The 21,360-nt window shown below is 39.7% G+C and overlaps 1 protein-coding gene across 3 annotated transcripts in view; it reads left to right on the forward strand.

Annotated features, from left to right (window-relative positions):
• Positions 1–21,360, forward strand: part of MAP3K20 (mitogen-activated protein kinase kinase kinase 20) — an 89,243-nt gene that overhangs the window by 51,830 nt on the left and 16,053 nt on the right. For 2 of the 3 annotated variants that reach the window (XM_041403782.1, XM_041403783.1), the window contains exons 11-12: positions 4,269–4,404; positions 8,607–13,586. In XM_041403782.1, coding sequence (XP_041259716.1) covers positions 4,269–4,404; positions 8,607–8,978 — 508 coding nt within the window. In that variant the 3' untranslated portion in view covers positions 8,979–13,586. Of the gene's footprint in view, positions 1–4,268; positions 4,405–8,606; positions 13,587–15,052; positions 15,098–16,018; positions 16,050–16,165; positions 16,306–17,452; positions 17,516–18,535; positions 18,629–21,360 lie in introns of those variants that run through there. The other variant, XM_041403785.1, reaches the window with a different exon arrangement.

Genomic DNA, 21,360 nt, shown 5'->3' on the forward strand with positions numbered 1-21,360 from the left:
AGCGCCCCGTGGGCCCGCGGGCCCCGCAGCGCCCCTCCGGCCCCGTAGCGCCCCCCGGGCCCGGCCCGAGGCGCGGGCTGAGCGCTGCTGGCGGCGTTTACTGTACCCCAGCTGCATGGCACCCTTGTTTGTGCAGACTCTGAGCGTCATAGTCTGCATTTGACAGCGGGAGTGTTGGGAAAAAAGTACATCCTAGCGAGAGGTTTCTTATATTAAAAATATTTATTTGAAAGATGAGCAGGTACTCAGTTGCCTTCAGGAAAAGCAAATAACTACTTAAATCTTGCCGATATAGGAAAATAAAAACTGTACTAGCTGACATTTGGTAACAAATGTTGTTTTACTTAATCAGTTTGTTTCTTGAAGTGTGACTCAAGTTGCCCAAGTATTTCTTGCAAATTTTGTTTTGATACACCTAAATTTCTCAGGTGAGGAATGTCTGAAAAGGTGTTAATGAAAAGCCATGTAGCAACAAAAAGCTCTTTGGTACTATCAAGTAATGAAAAAACTTCTTACCATGGAGACTTGTGTTAAAAATAAATGTGACATTTTTTCTGGAAGAATATATTACTTAGAAACAAGGAAATATGAGAGAGAAAAAAATTCATGATGGGACATGACTTGCCTGAGAGCAAAGATGATTTTTGAATTGAGCTGCAATGAAAACACAACATTCAGAAAGAGCACAAATCATGTGGGCACTTGTTTGGAAGCTGGAACGGTGCTCTCCTATCCAAATTCCCGTAACAGCTTCCTGCCCTGATGCGAAAGCCATATCTGTATGGAAGCTTTCTTGAATGTTTAGCCAAATAAACAGAAAGTATGCAAAAAAATTGCCACCTGAAATATATGAAAGATGCATAAAGTGATCCCAAAGGATAAGCTAAAAGAGACTTAAGTTTGTTACTAAAAACAACTGCACATTAGTTTAATGTATTTTAACTTCTGCATTGAAAAATCTTTTACTGATTTTTTCTTTTTTTTCTTTTTTTTTCTTTTTTTTTTTTTTTTTAATCCCATAGTGATTTGCAAAGAGATAGTGAAACCAGCAGTAGGAAAAGTATGATGAGTATTACCACAAAACAGGGAATTTTAATGAAGCCTAGTTATCAGAGCCCTGGAGAAGGGTGGGCTTGGGAAAAGCAAAAATTTGGAAAAGCAAAAATTATGCTTGTTCCTTTGAGGGACCTCTGAATTAATGATCCAGATTCTGCACTTTTGCAATGATACTGCACTTACCAAAACAAATCAAAGCTCAGATAAGCTAGATTGTGTTTTTCCCCACTCTTAAAAAAAGGCAAGCTGAGGTCGTTTTTGTATAGACATGCCAAAATTGTAGCTGTAACAGCAAGTAACTGGAGTCTTCAGTATCACTGACTGGTTGGCATGAAAACTGAGAGTGGGCTGAGTCTATACATGACTGCTGGAGTTGATAACACAAATGATGCTTTGTCTTATCTATATAATGAGATCTTATTTGCAACATTTTCTGGTATTAGTTTTCATACTAATATCACATTTTGATCTGCTTGTTCTGTATTTCCTTAAAATAATTCAGTGTCTTTTTTCCTAATGTTCCACGCGTGTTCAGCACATTTTTGTTATTAATAATACAGGGGCCTTATGCCTGGGTTGCATAGGTCTAGTTGCATAGGCCCTATGTTTAAGTTCCTATTCTGTGATCTTCTTGGAGCCCTTTCTCAAGGCACTTGTATTATAGTCAGAAAAAATTACTGTAGAAGTGATGATGTTCCAATTCAGTGAGAGATCCCATTTGTCTGCATTTAGTCATATATACTCTCTGCATCTCTCCTTCCATCCTCTCCCCACAAGTGGCTGCTCCAATGATTAAAATAGCTTATTAGTGATAGTTACATTAGTGTATTAGTGGCAATTCAAGACAGATAAAGAAATGCCAGTCGTTGTTTTTAATCTGTGAATGTTTGTCATTATAGTTTCTAGTAATGTGTTAGTATTTGTTCTTCAGTGTCACAGAATGAAACTATTCTAGAAAAACCAGTAAACTCACACTGCAGAACTACAGAAGCAAACAAATCCACATATCCTACCATGTATAATGTTTCAAGCTGCTTCATTTATGGAGTAAGACTCATTAACTGGGCAATGTACAGTAGCTTTCTCTTTAATTACACAGTTTCATTATGCAGTGGAATTATTTTTCAGAATGCAACTGTTTTTGCAGACTAACCTTTTATTTTAAGAGAAGTTTCTGTCTAATGAAGAGAGATAATTACAGTGCAAAATAGACTTTTGACATAGAGAAAACTATTGTTACCAGGACTCCCCTAGCGCATAATATTATTTAAAAAGAGAATGTAATTTACATATTTAAAAAATTATAGAGTTGTGTATAAGTAGCAGTGAAGATGAGAGACAAACTAAGAAAAGCAGTGCTTGCAATTGCCCTCAAATTGCTCTGTAGTTTCCACAGCAGATAGCATAGTATGTGTTGCACCTGACAGAAGGGGTTTCTGAGGGATATGGGTGTCTGGGGACGAGTCACTTTCTGACCTTTGGTCCAGTGCCTTTTAGTTTGTTCCCTTGTTGTCTCTTTATTATGATGTGTGACCACTCAGTCTTAATTTATGCATGCCTAAATATGATAGAGCATTTTTCTTGAAATCTGAAGCATAATAATTACGAGGGGTATTTGTTCTGACCACTACACAGAACAGCTCATTCAGCAGGACTCAAGTGTGATAAATACCTTTGCCCCCAGGTGGCTGATTTCTGCAGTAGAATTAAACATGGTGGTAAAGATTGCAGTGGGATTTTCTGGTTATTCGAGCTCTGAATCCTTTCACTGTACTTTATAAGCAATGCTGTCTGTCAGAGATGTCTTATCAAAATGAGAAATCCATAGAATTTGGAATATTTCTATTACTTGATTTGCTTTGACTCTTTGGGTATGCTGTTTTCCAACATTGAGAGGCTGAACTCTTTTAGTGGAGAAGAGTTTAATCATTCCATGCCAGGACAGGAGATTTACAGAAACAAGTAATTCTCCACCCCAAACAGAAATGACATCTAACTCTGTTAGTCCTTCTACTTTCTTTTTGAAAACATGAGAAGGAGCATATTTTGTTCACAGTGTGTTAAAACATGAAAAATTACGTGGAAGTTTGAGCAGAATATTTAACCTTGCAGGGTCCAAATAGCTGTCTTTGGAGCTCTTTTTAGGATTTCTTGTCTTCTTAAGAGCTCACTTTTTTAAGGAGAAAAGTAGAATACTGTGATTGACTCTTCCCACTACTGTCAGAATACAGGTGGCAGGCAGTGCACAGTCTCCCAAACAGGCACAGAAATGTTAAATGCAGGTACAACCTCTGATATTTATAGGAGATTTTTCTTTCTTTAACACCACAAGTAAAATATATGTCTGAATTTGGTGACAGAATTGTTGTTCACCTTCTGTGTATTTGTGTAGTGAAAAACCTTGTTAAACTCTTTTCCAAGAGCAGTTCAGTTCATGTGTTTAAAATATACTGTCCATCAGAAAGTATGTCAAAGGAAACTACTTTATTAAGGGAAGTACGTGCAATGAAACCAAATGAAGATGGTATCTGCAACTTTCTTAGAGTACTGCCTTCATTTCTTGCCCTTCCTGCTTTCCATAACTTTGCAAATATGATGAGAAGTGGAAAAAAGTCAACCAAATCCTTCTCACAACCATTCCAAACTTGAGAAGCTTGCATTTGTAACCACTTGCAGGGCTGGCTCATATCACAGTTTGTATTTTTGCTTTTGTATCTTCACCTAAAGAAATAGGAAGGTAAGTGGGGAAAAACATTCCCCCACAAAATGCTTCTGTGCATTTTGAGTGTAAGTCCAAGTAGTATTCATAGCCAGGTTATAAACCCAGACAAATGGGCTTCTTGGACTGCCTGTATTGTGTTGTTAATGCTTGTCCCATTACCAGTTCTTAATGCAGTTTCTTTATGGATCAGATCATGTTTCTTGATGTTGGGGGGAAAGAAGGCATTTTCATTTTAAAAATGTTTCTGTTATATGGTATTTTACTCTTTTAAATGTTATTTTTCTTCTACTGAAGGTATTATGGTCTGAAGTATAAACATTACCATTTGTTCCTAAAGCTGTGAAAGACTTTGCATTTGGTAATTAAATGAACTGCTTGAGTTAGTATTGTACTTTTCAGCCTTTCACATTTAATTAACATTCAGGTGGGAATTATGAACAATTTATATCTGTCAGGAAAAGACAGGACGTAACAAATTGTCTCCGTGCAGATGTGAAATTGAGGCAACCTTAGAGAGACTAAAGAAACTGGAGCGTGATCTGAGCTTTAAAGAGCAGGAACTAAAGGAGCGGGAGAGACGTTTGAAGATGTGGGAGCAGAAGTTAACTGAACAATCAAATACTCCTGTAAGTAGACAATAATTCAACCTTTCATCTTGTGTCAGAAGTATTTGGAGCTTTGTCTATGTAAATCTCAAGACACACTAAGGAAATAGTGCTCCTGTTTTTAGTTGCTTCTCTGGGCCAATTTTATTACATCACTCCAGATAACAATATTTTTTTTTATTTTATCTAATACATTAGATACCACATATTACTGGTAGTTCATATTGTGACATGGACATTTTAAGTAGTGTCCCATTGATTTATTTAGAGTTTTCAGCTTTAAAGATTGTTTACATTCAATAAATTCTTTTTTCAACTAGAAAGTTGTAGACTTTATGGAGTGCAGGATTTGGTCTTAAATGTAAGAATCATTTGTATCTTCCAGAAGGCATGTTGTGAAACTTACGCAGATTTTTTTGATTCTGTTCTTTTTCTTTGTGAAGAAGCAAATTCCAGTGCTGTGAAAATGGGGTCAAAATTTGAAGTATTAATTTAAGATTTTGTTCATAATTATAGTTAACATAACTTTGACTGGCCAGTTACCAGCTGGTAGAATTCCCACATTTTTATTAGTAAATTGAACAAAAAAACTTTCTTGCATTATCTTGAATTTCTTGATGAAATACTATGTTCTTCAACCACTGATTGGCAGAGGGAGGACCACAGGGTTAGTGCATGGCGAGACATTACAACAGAGTTGCTAAAAAAATGCTGTGATACCTCCTTGTTTTTAAAGCACTAGCTAAGACAAATACCAAACTGAGATTGCAGTAGTATATGATTTTTCTTATGCACAATTTTATCCTACTAATAACCTTGATTCCAGCCAGACCCATTTACATATGACTTGTTTTTAAGGCATAGCTTATTGCTGTTCTTTGAATGAAGTTGCATTTATGTTCCAGCTGTGAACATGAAGCAGTGAAATCATGGAGTATAAATGTTTTCCTATGTGCAGATTCTGTATGTTTTCAGTAGATATCTCTATGCCTGCTTTAACACTTGCCATATTCCAGTAACTGAGCTGTGGGCCATCCTCTATCCTGAGCACAGCATGAGACACAGCCTTAATGAGCAAACCTTTTCACCAGCAAGGCCCTAGGGTTTTTTTATGCTGTACTTGCTTATGACTTGTACTTTTCACTTAGAGCTGGCGTTGCTGCAAGAATAAAGCATTGTGCTAAGGCCTATTGTGCTAAGCATGAACTGTCTTTCTGCATAGCATTAACCCAACTGTCCTATTGCATTTAGGTGCAATTTCTTCTAATAGACAAATATAGGTTTGTTTTTTCCATACATCTTAAGTGAATTGTTAGACAGAACGTATTTTTTAAAGAGCCCTTTTATTGGAAATAATTGGACAAACTGGCAAAAAAAAGGGCTTATTCAAGCAAGATTGGGGTTTTTTTCATAGCATTGGTTACACATAGAACTATATTGAAAATTCATAGCTGTAAGTCATTTGCAAAATATCTTTGAGCATTCTGTTTGCAAGTTGTAATCCTTGGGAGTCAGGCATCTGTCTCCCTCCATTAGCTCAAGCAGTGTCTGCTCAGCAGCATCAAACTAGAGGGTTACAACAGGGAGCTGCAGTGCTTGACTTTAAACTACCTTGACTATAAAAGCAGGAGTGAAGATACGGCAACTAGAACTGTGACACATCTTAGAGTTCCCACTAGGCAGAAACCTGGTTATTAGCCAAAACTAGGCCTCGTTGTGTCTTAGCTGGTACTCTTGTCCCTGCTGTGTGTTCTGCAGTCACCTTTTCACTTGTCTCTGCAGCCAAGACCAGAGGCCAGCAGTGGTGTGCAGGAGTAGAAACTTAAACCAAGTGACAGGGGTACAGCGAAGCTGTCTCTGCCGCTTGATTCTCCAGTGTTGTAGGATTGGTAGAAGCTTCATCCTGCATGGTAGGTAACTGTGAGTGGCAGGCTGCTCCTGCTCCGAATAGTAAAGTATAGCTTCACACGCTTCAGCATGAGGGAAGGATGAGGCCAATATTTAGAAATGCTTCTGTGCATTTCTCCCTGCTCTTGTTTTGACCCTATTTCTGCTGCATCTTGTACAACAGACACCTTTGAGTCTGATCTCTGCAAATTCCTTTGTGCAGATCTCCAAAAGCCTCTAGCACAAGGGAATCAGGAGCATTTGGTGGAGTAAAATATATCCATAGCTGCCATGGAATGGGAGACTTCTCCTGAAAGAAGATTTGACGTTGTGATGGTAGTATATGTAGCTCAGATGAACATTTTATTAGAGGAAGACAGTGAGCAAGACATGAAATCCATATATCACCTATGATGCCCTGTACCTGTAGGTGATCATTTTACCACGGAACTTAGAGAGACTGGTGGATCCTAGCCATTTCTAAGGGTCTCTTCTGGTAGTCATCATAAGCAGTGTGTCACTAAAGGCATCTCCCATCTCAACAAACTCTTTAAATTCTCCAGATAACGAGATGGCAAAACATGGAGGAAGTAATGTGATTATAACTTGCAAAATGAGCCATTCACAGCTTACCCACTTTCAGACATTGAACAGTCAATGATCCAGATAGGTGTTTCAGTGGAAAGCTGATTTGCAGCTTTGTTGATTTTTGTGGGGAATTCTTCCCATGTGTCAGAGATGCTCTTCTGTGGATCTAAAGTGACTATACCTGGCAATGAAGTGTGTGTTCTAGGTCTTTTTTTGAAAGATTTCTTCTTTTTATCAGGAAGAGCTTTTGCTGATCCTTGATCCAACTAGCAGGCTTTTGATGGTGTAACTGGAGGTTTTTGTACAGCCAGGTGTATAGAAGCTTAGCTGCAGGTTCTTTCATCACATAGCAATAGGATGCATGAAGACTACTTAGGGCACCCCATCATCCCACCTTCTTTGTTTTATTTTTGTTTCTTAAACCCTGATCACTAACATTACTTAACCACAAAGCAAATAGTATGTCGTAATAAGTAGGGAAAGCTCAAGTGGGACAGAAGACAGATGCTGTCTTTTTTAATGATAGAAAATAAGTCAATGTAAGTGGTTTCACCAAGAAATGGGCACTCTTTGAGCAACCCTGGCTGTGAAGCCTCTTGTGTTACAAAAGCAGGGCATCACCATAATCACCCCTGTAACTTGTTTTGATCAACTGCCATCAACTCTTCAGTCAGTTTTCTGATTAGGTTAAAAAATATATGAAAACCCATGAATTTTGGGTAGGTAGTTTTACAAATGCTTTGGAAAGAAATGCTAGTGCAGGTGTTCACACACAGCTCCTTTGCTTTTGTTTTAGTAGTGTGTCAGTTTGACACCCCAAGACAAGTAGGCAGTTTAATTTAGGGTGAAACTCTTTGAGTTTTTATTCCCTGTGAAGCACAGGCAAACCTGTTGCAGAGGTTACTAGCCTGGCCACTCTGAAGAGGTGTTAATCATTAACCTGAAGAGGGCATATTTCATTAGTTACTACAAACAGACTGGGTCAGGAGAATACCATTATCTGTAGGTGAAGATTAGCGGAAATTTAATATGATGTACGGGCAACTGACAGATGTCTCTTGATACCACTAAAGAAAAAAAAAAAAGCTGAAGAAGCTGACAAGCTGACCAAAACCACCCTCTTCCCCTGCCTGCTTGTCCCTGGGATGGCTTCTGAAGGTGTGGTGCTGGTGCAGGCTGGAGGCCAGTTCTCCTGTCCTTTGCATTGGTGAGAGACTCATTTCTGATTGTGGCTGTTGCAGGGTGACCCTTTCTCTCCTTTTGAGCATACACTCAAAACCAGTCTGCTGCTGCTTTCATTTCTGATATTTAGGGGCTGCTGCTTCTGCATCAAACTGCAGAGCTTGTTTGGCTTCTCTGGTCTTAACCTGATTTATTCTTCAATCCTGAAAGGTTGAATTAAGCAGCTCCAGTTGCCTTGGAACCAGTCCTCCTGGTTGGGAAATGTCATATTCTGTTTTGTGCTGTACAAAATGAAGGATTGAAGAGTTTGAACCTTCTTTTGTCATGAAAGCTCTGTTGCCTGTGGTTCTTGCCATGCCACTCAGTGATTTTGCACTTTGGTTTAAGAACAATGACCCCAAAAGGATGCTATCTGTTTTAATGAATTCTTACTTGACCTCCATGTTTAGATTCACTAATAGTATGCTTTCTGTTGATTGCTGACTAATCTGGTGGTGTCTTTTTCCTTGATTTTTAAATTGGTTCTAACTTTCACTTTTGCTCTGTCCTTTCCTCCTTTTAAATAGTTTTTCTTACCTCTTGCTGCAAGAATGTCTCAGGAGTCTTACTTTGAATCTAAAACAGAGGAGTCAAACAGTGCAGAGATGTCATGTCAGATCACAGCAACAAGTAACGGGGAGGTAGCTGGCATGAACCAAAGTCTGAAGGCCTTGATGATGACGGGCTTTGGGGATATCTTCTCTCTGAACAAAGCAGGATCTGTCCTGCATTCTGGAATGCAGATAAACATGCAAGCCAAAAAGAATTCTTCTAAAACCACCTCTATGAGAAAAGGGAAGAAAATCAACATGGCTTTGGGTTTCAGTGAATTCGACTGGTCAGATGACGATGATGATGATGATGATGATTTTGATGACACAGATGATAGCAGCGAATGAAATAAGTTGTAGAGTTAACCCTGAAATCGTTTTAGCAAAGTAAAACAATAAAGTTTTAGAACAAGAATCCTGTCAGTTTGGTCTGTTTAAATCCTGTAAAAGAACAAAAAACAAACAACAACAAAAAGATATTTACCAGGCTGAGCATATTTGTATGTAGAAAGATATGTTGGTTTTGTTTAGATTGTGCTGACTTATTTCTGCTTTGATGAAATTTGGAACTAAACTTTCCAAACTAATTGAGATTATTATTATTTTATATCTATAATTCCTAGTGCCTGATTACAGAAACTATGGCTTGATAAATTTAAGATCTGGAAACACTGGGAGAAACTTCAATGCCATTAATGTACTTCAAATTTTTCTTTTGTGTTTTTTGTCATTTCCCTTACCCCTTTAATTGTCAGTCATATGCATATGCTTGTACTTCCAGATTTGCTATTTTCTACATCCATTCTTTCTTACTGTTGTTGTGAAGGGGTTTGCTGTGTTTCTTAATTTAAAGCCTTTTTCAAGGCAGCATTGTGGGAAGTCACTAATAAGTTTCTAGGAACAGAGAAGCTTGGGGAGGAAGAGAGGGGTTAGTTAAATACATAGTTTAAAAATGAAATAGCAGCAGAACTCAGATAATCCCTATTAGTAGATGATTTCTATAAATGTTCTTTTTTTTCACCCCTCACGTGTAGGTGCATGTGTGTATAATTCACTCTAGCAAAGTAAACTGCAATCAGACCTCTGCATCTATTATCAGATATTGTGATCTAGAAGCTAATTTTCAGTTACGTTGATGTGAATCCATGAAGCCTCATTAACTTTGATGGACTTATTCTTGTACCTGAGAGCAAAAATTGGTGTTTGTAAATTTTGATTCTGTTGTATCTGCTAAACAGCATGTGCCATCCTTGGGAAAGGACAAAGAGAAGCCACTGTAACATTTCAGCTTGGGCCCTACTACTGTGGCTTGTATGAAATTCTCCGTACTAGAATCTGGCAGTAATGTCAGGAATATTTAGTAGACTTTGCATAACTGTTTTTTTGCAGCTACATTACTTCTAAAGTATTGTCAACTGCTGTTACAGCTTACCATAAAACTCAGTGTCTAACAATCTGCTGCAATAATTGCCTGCCAGGCACTTAGGTTGAGAGCAGTGAGGATGTTTCTCCTGATGACCCCTTTAGTGGTGATGCAGAAGGAGGGAGGGAAACCAGTGCGAACACAGATGCAGGTTAGAAAGGAAGATGTTGTAAAATATTTGCCAGGGAGGAAGGGCAGCATTTCAAAAGAAAGATGTTACTGTGTAGTTCAGCAGTACTGGGAATAAGCCATCAAAATTCCATTCTCAATTACTGGAAGGGTTTCTTTTATAAAACTTCTGTTTTTCAGTGGCTTCTTTAATTATAGGCTTGCCTGTTACACATCTCTAACCTATATATTATGGTGTTTTGTGGATAGCTTAGAGAAAAATGGATACATTAGATAACAACAGGCCTGAAATCATTACCTGTTCACTCAACAAAACAAAGTTCTTTGAAGTAGTTTTTCTAGAGTGGGCACCTCTTTGGGTTGTGAGAAAGAAAGAATTGTTTTATCCTTAAGCATCAGCACTGATCCAGTCACCTGCAAGTGCTGTGCTCAGGCTGGCCTGCTCCATTCGCTTTGCACGGGATCCTAGTTCCTGCAGGATGGCATTTAACCTTCTTCCAAACACTTCCAAACCTGTTGACTTGAACTTAACCCTCTTGTATCTGGAAGCTTTTCTCATGATGAAATTATCATTTAAATGATGCAGTAAATGTTCAGAGTATTCCAAGGAGAAACTTTTTGGCTCACGTGGGGATGGCTTTTTAGGTCCATCAAAGCAACCTGATTTTAGGGAGAAAAAGAGACTTGGAAGGGCAAATAACTAAATGGAAATAAGAACAAATAGCCTTTTCCAGTGTAGATTTGTACTATTTTTGGAAGGCTATGTCTGCTAACACCCACAGCAATGATACTATTTTTGTCACTGCCATTTTGCACTCAGCAAAATTTGATGGATTTGTGTAATGTAATATGTGCACTTTAGGTCTCAAGTTGTGTATCATTGTGCATAAATTACCACAGAAGCAGTGTAGGGATGTATAACTGAAAACAGAATTTGGTTCAGTAGATTTCTAATTCAAAAACAAAAAAAAATCTGTTCGTAGCATTGATATTTTGCACTTTTTTGGTGTTTGACAATCTTGGAGCACTTCATGCACATTTATGTTTGTGTAGGTTTTAAGTGAATTTGTAAATTAACTCCTTAATCTTTACAGAAATAAAAATAGTTTTTAAGTAGTATGACACATATTTTCATTGTTGCAACATCACGAGGCTTAAGTCTGTCTTCAAGGTTTTGTGCTTACCCAGGTGTGTATATCACCAAATATCATCAGAATGTGGTAATGTGCTTGTAGTGGTTTCTACCTACCTGTTTCAGTATTTTTTAATGAAGCAAGATGGATTTTTTTACCCTTTGCCTTTTTCCCCCATGTTGTTTCTCAAAGCAAATGAAACTATATTAAGGAAAAGTTTAAGCTCTTCTAAAACTTCCCCATGCATTTAAAGTAGCAAAGGTGACCTCTGAATTGTAGATAAGGTGATAACATGACAAACTCTTCTGATGCAGTTGAGATAGTATTATACTTAGGATATTGGCTATACTTACTAAAAAAGCAGTGGTATTAATTGCATTTTTACTTTCCTCTGATGAGTTTCACACTAGTTGTCTCCAGTTTACAAGCCAGTTATCACAAGTGAGAATCAAGCTGTGTTGTTTCTGCTTCTGAAATGCTTCTCACTAGAATAAGGGCTTTGAGAAGTGGCTCTGGTGGGCAGGTATGGTGGTTGGAGGAGGGCAGAGTATTTCGTCTTCCACACCTGATTTTGCTCTGCAGCGTATCCAAGTCCATCTTCTACCTGTCTAATCATCAGGTTATACAAACCACAGCCACATTGTGTGTCAGCTTATGAAAGCATTAACCAAACCCAGAAGGCATTTCTCTGGCTGCTCTGGGCCAAAGCCCGAACAAGCCACCAGAAGCCTTCCTGTGCCTTGTACACCTCTCAGCTCACTAGGCCCTGCCAGGCCTTTTGGGTTCCCAGTTTCCTCTGGCTTCCATAAAACCTGAAGGTATTTGCAGTAAAATAATATCACTGCATTTAATGGAGGGGAAAGGTAAGAACCAGGCCTGAACTTGGCATATTTACCAGGCTGCTGTGCTGCAAACATTAACTTAGGTGGTAAATGGCCTCAGAGGAGAATGGGGAGGATCGACTTTTGGCTTGCTTAATGGTCAGCTGGGACCAAGACAGGATGTCCAACTCCCAACTCCTTTTCTTTTCCTTAGCAGTGGTGAAACAATAGGGAAATGGGATTACTGAAGGAAAACTTTTGATCTAGTCATTTTTGTGACAATGTCATCACTAATTTCTTGGAGCAGCAAGTGCCTTGGGGTACGGTGTGGGTGTGCTGCATTGCCAGCCATTGTGTGCTCCCTGACAAGGAGCTTGTCCCCTCTGGACTGGAAGGGCTTTCTGGAGGTGAGGTCTGGCATGGCCTCTTGTCACACAGTCATGTTCATGGCTTGTCATTTGCTTATCATTCCAGAGGTTTTCTTAGATGTTGATTCCCTTTCCTTCTGGGTTTTAAAGTGTTTATTCTGAGTTAAATATCTGATGCAGTAATGATGGGTATTGCTCTCAGCAGTAGCAGCAGATCGGTAGTGTGCATATAGCTGTTAAGTATTGAGCAGTGTTACTGTGTGTTTTTAGTGGTGTACTTCCTTTATCTGTAATCAGGCAGCTTTTACAGGTTTTTAATAAGACCTCTGACTTGACAGAGGTTTTAACTACAGTCCTAGGTAGAATGTTCAGGTAGAAAAAGTAAGTTCATTTAGTAATTTTCACAGCCCTTAAAATGCACTGGTAGGAATCTGGAGGAGAGACCTTTCCCCTTTCCCCCAGGCTTCAACTTAGTGTACACTGTAAAATCTGCACAGAGATTTCTGATGTGTGAAGATTTAATTTTAAAACTATAGAACCAATGACTTTCTTTTAACATTTTATATTGTGTGCTAAATACTCATATGCCTTTTAAAGTCAGATATAATAGTCCACTGCATTTCTTGCTTTTGCACTACTGAAGAAGTTTTGTACTGAATAGTAGGAGTCGATGCTATTTACACTTCAGGTTTGAACTGATGGAATTCGAATAGAAAATATTTTCACAGTGTTAGAAAACTGCATTCTCCCTTCTGAAAAAGCAAAGCTGAGCGCAGTGCCTATGCCAAGACTCTTGTGCTGTAAACTGAATATATCATTTGTGTGGAACATGCAATGTTACACTTGTGTGTGGTAAAATCTTGCAGTGTCAGTTATTCTCTTTATTGCACTTGACATATCATGTCTTGTTTTATTCACACTGTGGATTCGATTTTCCAGTGTAAAACCAAAGCAAACAAACAAATCATACAATGTATTCAATTCCCTCGATTGGTGTCATAAACTTTCTTTTGGTGTGAACTTTTCCCTTGCTTCTCTTTTGTTCCAAACTTCTATTTTGCAATAAACATTTTGACAGTAAATTTTATGCATTTGTGTCACTGTGTAAAACGCTGGAGTTCCAAGAAGTTTCTTATTGTCTGCTGGTTTAAGTCACTTTTCTGTATTACTAACTGTGTGACATTTCTCCTTTATTCTCCCATTAAGAAAAAAAAAAAACAAGAGAGAAATAATACAGAACTATTCTATTTAAACTAGAAGGAAGCAGAAAAAACTGTACATCTAAAAATGCATTATTGGACTTCTGCAGTAATTTTTTCAGTTGTACAAATCATTATACCAGGCTGCTGCTGCAGCACCAGCCAGTTTGACTCTAAATACCTACAAAAGACACAACTCACAGCCTCCTGAGTGTGTTCATTATTGCCACTTGCCCTCCCTTGTCCTTGTCCTTTAGTGTTGCCCCCAGCACTACTTTTGCCCCACAACATTCTGCCTAGGCTGCAGGTCACTTAGTGTGCAGCTGGAGGTGCCGGGGTGAGGGCTTGCCATGGGGGCATGCTTGGCTTGTGGGTGGGGTCTGGGGACCCTGGGGTGGCAGGGCTCTCTGAAGGAGGTGACAAAGCCATGGGGGCTCAGGGGTAACTGAGCTGAGTGTCTCATAAATCACTGTTATCTACATCAAAAAGTTTGCAACTACATCGTGATATTGAGCTTCTGGGAGACACTGACTGTCGAAATACAGATCTACAACAATTAATGGTAACCCCTTAAGCTGAATAAAAATGCCAAGAAGATGACACTTTAGATACTATACACTTGAATGAGTAAAATGGCAATCACTATTACAGTGACATCTTCTCCTCTGTCAGTTTTCAAATCATCCCAGAATTTTGTTTAATGCAGCCATTCCTCCGTGGTTTCCTAGTGCTTCAAGAGCTAACACCATCTTGCATCCAACAAAGTGTAGGAGGAGGCTGGGAAGTGCTGCACTCCTCCAGCCTTACAGGAGTCGTTACAAAGCAGTGGCAGAAAGCAAGAGAGACTTGTCTGTACATGGGTGGGAAGACAGTCTGCAGTGGCCAGACTCAAAATTCTGTTTTCACTGCTGTCCAGGGAAAGTTTTCCTTCCTTTTGAAGAAAATAGCCATCATTTGGGAGGGAGTCATAATCCCAGCATTATTTTCATTGCAGACCAAAGCCATAGCAAAAGCCTTCCTGTAGTGTCAGGACCAAGAGGAGAGGCAGACAGAGTCCCTTGCCATCAGATGGTTTACTTTTGCTTCCTACGTTGTTTTTGTTGAAGATCTGCTGGTAATTTTATCTGCAGAGAGGGACAGGATCGATTTAACACTGCCAACACACTGTTGGAGCCAGCCCACAATCAGTGTGAATCCAGTGGTTTAGTACATCAATATGAGTTGCAGCTTAAGTCCTGCACTTTGCAGGGAAAAAGGAGCAGAATAGTATCAGCCACCAGAGTAAAATTTGGGTGGAGGGGAGGAAAATGGTCAGATGGTTTTCTTTTCAATTCGTATCTCTCACACAGTTGCTGCCCTCCTTTGATATTTGTGCGTGGACTGAGGAAGATGTGGTGAGTATTTTGTGTTAATGTGGCCAGGCTGGTGATGCTGGAGCTGTCTGACAAATTACAGTGGGCGTGGTGGGAGGGAAGGCCAGATCAGAACATTGAGGTGAGATTTCACTGCTGTTTGTTTGGTGAAACTTGTGTCCCAGAAAGGCTTGAAAATGACCACAAGCAAATTAAGGATTTGAATTACCTTCATAAAACAGCCACTTTCTTCAGTGTCCAGAAAATAGTGGGAGTTGGGAACTGAGAGCAGCCAGGAGGGCATTCCTGGGTCCTTGTTTAAGGAATGTGGAAGTGCCCAATGATCTGACCCTGGATAGGATGAGCTCAAATGTTTTATAGTTTAATCCCATTGTGTGCTACCTTGATGGCAATTAACTGAAAAATAGTTTAGGGCTTTTTAGGGGGTGTGGAACCTCTCATATAAAATAATGGCATTGAATACTTTATACCTTTTTATTCAGTTAAAAGGCTAAACAAGACACATCAGTGATTTATCTCTGACATAGTGATGTGTCAAAATGATTTTGATGTCCTATCAAGCACTCCCTTTGTGTCTTATGCATCATGGGGTTGTTTGGCTGACATTTCCCAAAGGACTGTCTGGAAAGCCAGTGCAAAAACCATAAAAGCTCTGGCTCCTTCACTTCAGCCCTTTTAGCACATGACATTTCTCAGCTTCTGCTTTGGTCATTTCAGTTCTTCATGACAATAAACTGCGAAAGGTAGCTGCAAAATGGAAGGCAGTTTGGGAAAGCTAAATAGAAGTAATCACTTGCACTGGTGAATCCTGAGTCCTTTATCCCAAAGTGAGAAATATTTTAAAATTTTGTTTTAAAAAGGATAATTACTTGTGAACTCCAAATAACTGTAATACAAGATTTTGATAATTTGAACTTCAAGATTGATTCCTCTTTTTTGCAGTTTTTCTGGATGCAACAACTTACTAGAAAAGGTAAAAGCTGCTCATATGTCCTTTCATGCTCACATTTATGAACTAGTATATTTGTTCATTTTCCCCCCTCCAATAAAGTGCCAGGTGGATTTCTGATTAACCTCTTTTATCTTAAGGCGATGCTTCTGGTGAAATGAGTGTCTATGCTAGCTTGTTTAAGGAACATCATATCACTGGGAAGCAATTGCTTCTTCTAGAAGAAGAGGATTTAAAGGAGATGGGAATTGTTTCCAGAGGACACATCATCCATTTAAAGGTATTATCAGCATATATTGAATGTTGCAGTAAGTTATAGTGTGAGTATTATAGAGTCTATGGAGTTTCAGTAGTATTAGCAACAAAAAAGTTCAGAGCTAAATAGAGAACATATTTGGTATCTAAAATAAACAGAATTATAGTTTCATATGCATCTAGAACTCAAAGCAACCTGAGCATTTTATGAGGCATGAATCTCTGTAGTTCTTAGGTTTCTTGTGAACTGGATGGCAGTACTGCTGCAGCTTCACCTAGGAGCGCCATTCTCCCAGCAGAAAAACTTGGGAATCTTGAGAGAGAACTCTCTTTAGCTGAAGAAGAAACAGATACAAAACAGTTATTTGAACTGAAATCTCAGCTTCTCATTTTCCACATCTCATTTAGAGCGTAAAGCATGTTTAGACTAGCAAAACTCAGTTGGACAACTTTAAAGCTGATTGACAGACAGGTTTCTTTGCTCTTAGAACTTTGCTTTTAAACAGTGTTTTAAATGTCTAATGTTTGTAATGAGTTAAAAAAATCACGGTCTGGAAAATGTGATCATGACAGCAGTAATGTATTAGCACTGTAGCCACAGGAGAGAGTTTTCTGGCAGTCAGCTTTGGAAAAGGGATTCTATAAAAGCAGCATCTATAATTCTGTTGAGTCTCAATCATTTTAGTTCCCAATTGGTAGTAAAGACATACTTGTATTGCAATTGCTGGTCCTGCAAATTTAGCTTTGTAAGTCACACAGATTTATTCCCCTTTTGCTCATCAGCCATTTTTTCCATGCCTACACACCATTACTGATATATTTAATTTATATTTCCTACAGGGAAAATTATTGAAACTTAATAAAGTTAATAATGTCCAGAATGAAAGATCTCAGCTTCCTGGGTTGATTTGAGCATAAATAAAAACAACAAAACCAAGCCCCCTGAACATCTATTTTTCTGATTAAGCAGATCTGATTCTGAATGCAATCCAGGGCCAATCTACCACAACAGTTTCCAGAACAGGGCTATATTTTAAACTCTTCTCACATGCTCTAATGTATCCACAGTGGAAAACAGGGGGCATGTGGGGTTGTGCTGTTTTTCATGCTTGTATTTGCAGGATGAGATACTAAATAACTCCCATCTGGTTTTGTTGATTTTTTTTTTCTAGACTGCTATTGAGAAGTTAACCCATGACTACCTAAATCTATTTCATTTTCCACCATTAATTAAGGCAAGTCTCACTGTTGATGTAAGACGTGCTTCTCGTGCTGGTATGAATATTTCACTGTTCTCATGTCTCAACTTACCCCCATTCAGGGGAGGACAAGGTTGCAGTTCTGCAGAGGGTTGCAACAAATGTGGAGAGTCGACAGTAGCAATGGGTCACATCAGAGCAAATAGTAGGATAATAGAAATTGTTTTCAAGGAAGTTCTAAGTTTGTATCATGGAGCCGGTAGAATTAAATTAAACGACAACTGGTTGCAATGTGCTTGCTGTCATTAATCAGAAACTACTTTGAAGAGCCATTCCTCCAAACTGCTGCCACCAACTGGTCACCACTGAAGAACAGCAGACCCCTGGTCCAGAATAAGCCCATAATTCCCCAGTTTGCTAATGCTGTAGGAGAGAAGGATGAAAGGATAATTTTGTGTCTTGCCACCCTTATGTTAACCCATTAGTTTTCTGATAATCAGTAATAAGACCCATGCAAAAGGGAGAGAGTGTCTGGGAACTTTGGTGTTGCTAGAGCAGATATTTGCCTTATTTAGTTCAGTAAGCTAACCAAGGAATTCTAGACCCCAAATCCTGAAGTAGCTTTTTTAGTCATAATTTATTGCACAGCAATAGAGTGAAATCCACATAAAGCAAATTTTCATATAGCAAAACTCTGTTCCCCAGAGGGGAAAATGAAAGTCAGAGCATTGCTGCTTTGCTTTGCTTTGCTGTGCCAGCTGCGATTCCACTGGCAGAGGCTGTCACAAAGCTCGCAGGGACAGCACACTGTGCCAGAGCAGCTCAGCCAGGAGCAGAAAGTGTACAGCATCTCCCAGTTTCCATCCACTAAGTTGCCAGCCCTAAACCCATGCAGAAGCCTTTGCCCCTCTTGGAGTGTGACATCTCCTTTCTGCTGCCTGCCAGACTTGTAACACCTGAAAGGCAAATCCTTTCTGCCACCAAAGGGTGTGCTTCTGTCTCCCAGTGGGTTGTGGTAGATGTGAATTCTCACCTTTGCCTGTTTTTTTTTGGCAGGATTCTGCAGGTGGAGCTGAAGAAAGCATAGAGAAAGTAGTGAATCTTGAACTTGTTTTTGGTTATCACTTGAAGCCGGGAAATGGTCCAAAGGTAAGCTGGGAGTGCTAGATCAGTTGGTTTGGTTAAGAGTCCCTACCCAGAGGGTCCAGTATGTTCTGGACACAAAAGATAAATTTGCATGAGAATTCTCTTGTTTTGGAAAGTGCTGACTAAACGTCAAGGTGGCAAATGGGGCTGCATCAGTGATGAGGAACTATCCCTCAGAACAGGCAAGGAAGAAAAGAGTGGCACACAAAGTTTTGGCTGAAAGCTTTTTTTGTTTCCTTGTGAACTATTTTTCAAATTGTAATTTTTGTAATTTGGGGTTTCATTTTGTTCCTTTTATCCCAATGGGTGTGAAATGGTAATTTATTTAAAAAAATCCACTGATAGTTGAGCCGTGGCATATGCCTGATGTTGGTGGGCAGTCTTCCTTTTGTGTCAGCAGAAAGGAGATAACTGTTTTATGCAACCAAGAAGAGTTTGGAGAATACATGGTGTGCATGCCTGCGGGCTGGGCAGGACTGGTCCTGGTGGAGACTGTGTGTCCTTATGGTACTGTGGAAGGAGGGAGGGGTGGTTGGAGCACGTTGCACAAAACTGCTGTGCTCCAGCAATTGCCAGCATGCCACATCCTAATCAAACCTCAGCTCCAAGCCGCGCTGGTTCAAGCATCTCTCGTTACACCTTGTGTAACAGGAGGGTTGGTGATTCCAGATGTTCCAGCAAAGGATTTCTACCACATTGTTTTTTATCAAGAGTGAGGTTTGTCCCATGCTTTTTGTCTGCTTTGTCCAGCTTGCCATGGACTCTGAATTCAAGGGTTTTAGAATTAATCATCATGTGAAAATGGTGTGCAAAGCATTTCTGAGCTAGAGTCAGGAGTTGTGACAGCAGGATTTGTTTCCTTTTGTATTTGATAATTCTGCATTGTGTGTCCACCCTAAACTTGTGGGAGACTGACTTTCATCTTGTGTTATCTGGCTGCTTTGCTTTCAGGGCATATTGTTTGCAGAAGTCTCTTGATTTCTGTACTTGGTGGTGCTTGCAGAGAAAGCATTTAGGTTTGAACTTAGTAGGAACTTGTACTCATACCAAAATAATTTTGTCAATTTGAAAAAGCTTTTTGTCTGGAGATTTCCTTTATTAGTTTGTTTCTTTTATCCTGAGTACTTCTTTTTCCTATAAAAATCTTCTTTATCACTGTGTGAATTACTTAGACTGTCTCAGTGTTCTTGAATGCATGTTGCTTATGCAGCTGTACAGCTGGTTTTTTGTAGGTGTGCATTTTTCTCTCCCATGTACAACTAACTCTTGAAGGAACTAAAAGTCCATGAAAAAACTCATATCTCCCTTCCATTTCCAATATGGACTGTGAGCCATAGTGCAGGGAGTTGGGCAACCACCCACAGGAAAGAGCAAGAGAAGAAGCAAGCAGACCTCTCTGTTTGCAGACTGGAGAGAAATTCATGTTATACTAATGCCTCCTTAAGTTTGAAGATGAGTAGATGTTTTAACCATGACAGCAAAATGTGCAAATGAGACTGTATGCAAAGTGTATGGGACAGAAGCTGAATTGTTATCAGAGGGCAGAGTTAGTTCAGTGGGCCTGTGTAGTGTTGACATAACCTCTGCAGGCTTCTGACAACCTTTTTTATTTGGTCCTGCCTTCCCTGTGAGCTCCTAATTGGTCCTGTGTGCTCTGTGTGCTGTTGGGCCCTTTTCTAAGAAAGCCATTCCCTCTGAAGCTGTGGTTGCATGTCAGGCATGCCTTCCCTGTCAGCTGCCCCACTGCAGCACCCTGTGTGCTTAGTGATGCCATTCCAGGGAATGCACAGTTTGTCACCTGAATATGTCTGGGCTGGAAACATCTGTCTGAGATCTACACATGAATTTGTACCTGCCTTTAAAGATGTTGCAGCAGAGCCAGTTTGAAAAAGTGAACTGGAAGGAGCAGATTGTTTGAGATTTTGGGCAGGGAGCTAGGGCCAACATGGGCAGGTAATTTGCATTAAACTTAACATTAACAAAGATTGGTGTGGTACAAACTGTATAGGAAATTTGGTTAGCTTACTTCTTTCAAAACCCCTACATAATCTTCTGGCTCCCCTAGAGGCTGCTTTGAGCTGCCATCTAGATTTGTTCCAAAGTGAACTGGGAAAAGGGTGAAAACCAGGATTGAAGGGTTTAAACTTCTTTTATTGTCTCATTTTTGTAAAAGACTGGTGCCTGTTCCTGTAAAACTGGGTCAGCAGAAGCACTTGGGATCATACCTTCCACCATCTTTGTAGCTAAAAAGCTGGCCTACATCAGTTTAAAAATAAATTTCTCAAAGGAACTTTACCCTAATCAGTCCCTATAACCAGCTGCCTAACTAAGAAGCATTTCTCCGGTTTTAATCATGAGGAAAAAGAGGCAATAAGTTCAAATCTGGGTTACACATTGTGAGGGTGTGTGTTCCCTGGGTGGTGTGTTGGCTGCTAGACTTGTGTACAGCGAGAGAGGTTATTCGGCTCAGCTGGGAGGTGGTGCAGTGCAGCAGGAAGGGCTCTGTAAGGAGAGCAGGTCATGCTGGGAGGTCTTACACCAGGCTGGCTCTGTGCTGGTCTCTGAGTTGACTTCCCTTTAGTTATTGTAGTGCAGTTGCACCTGGAGTCAAGCCATCCATGTCACTGTAGGTGGCTCTGCCCAAGTGTAGGACAGGATGGACACACAGGACAAAAGCCTCCTGGTCCAAACTAAAGCTGTGGAGTGGGTGCAGCCATGGAGTGCATCATGACATA

Source organism: Onychostruthus taczanowskii, unplaced genomic scaffold, assembly GCF_017590055.1.
Source record: "Onychostruthus taczanowskii isolate IOZ18803 unplaced genomic scaffold, ASM1759005v1 scaffold20, whole genome shotgun sequence".
Lineage (NCBI taxonomy): Eukaryota > Metazoa > Chordata > Aves > Passeriformes > Passeridae > Onychostruthus > Onychostruthus taczanowskii.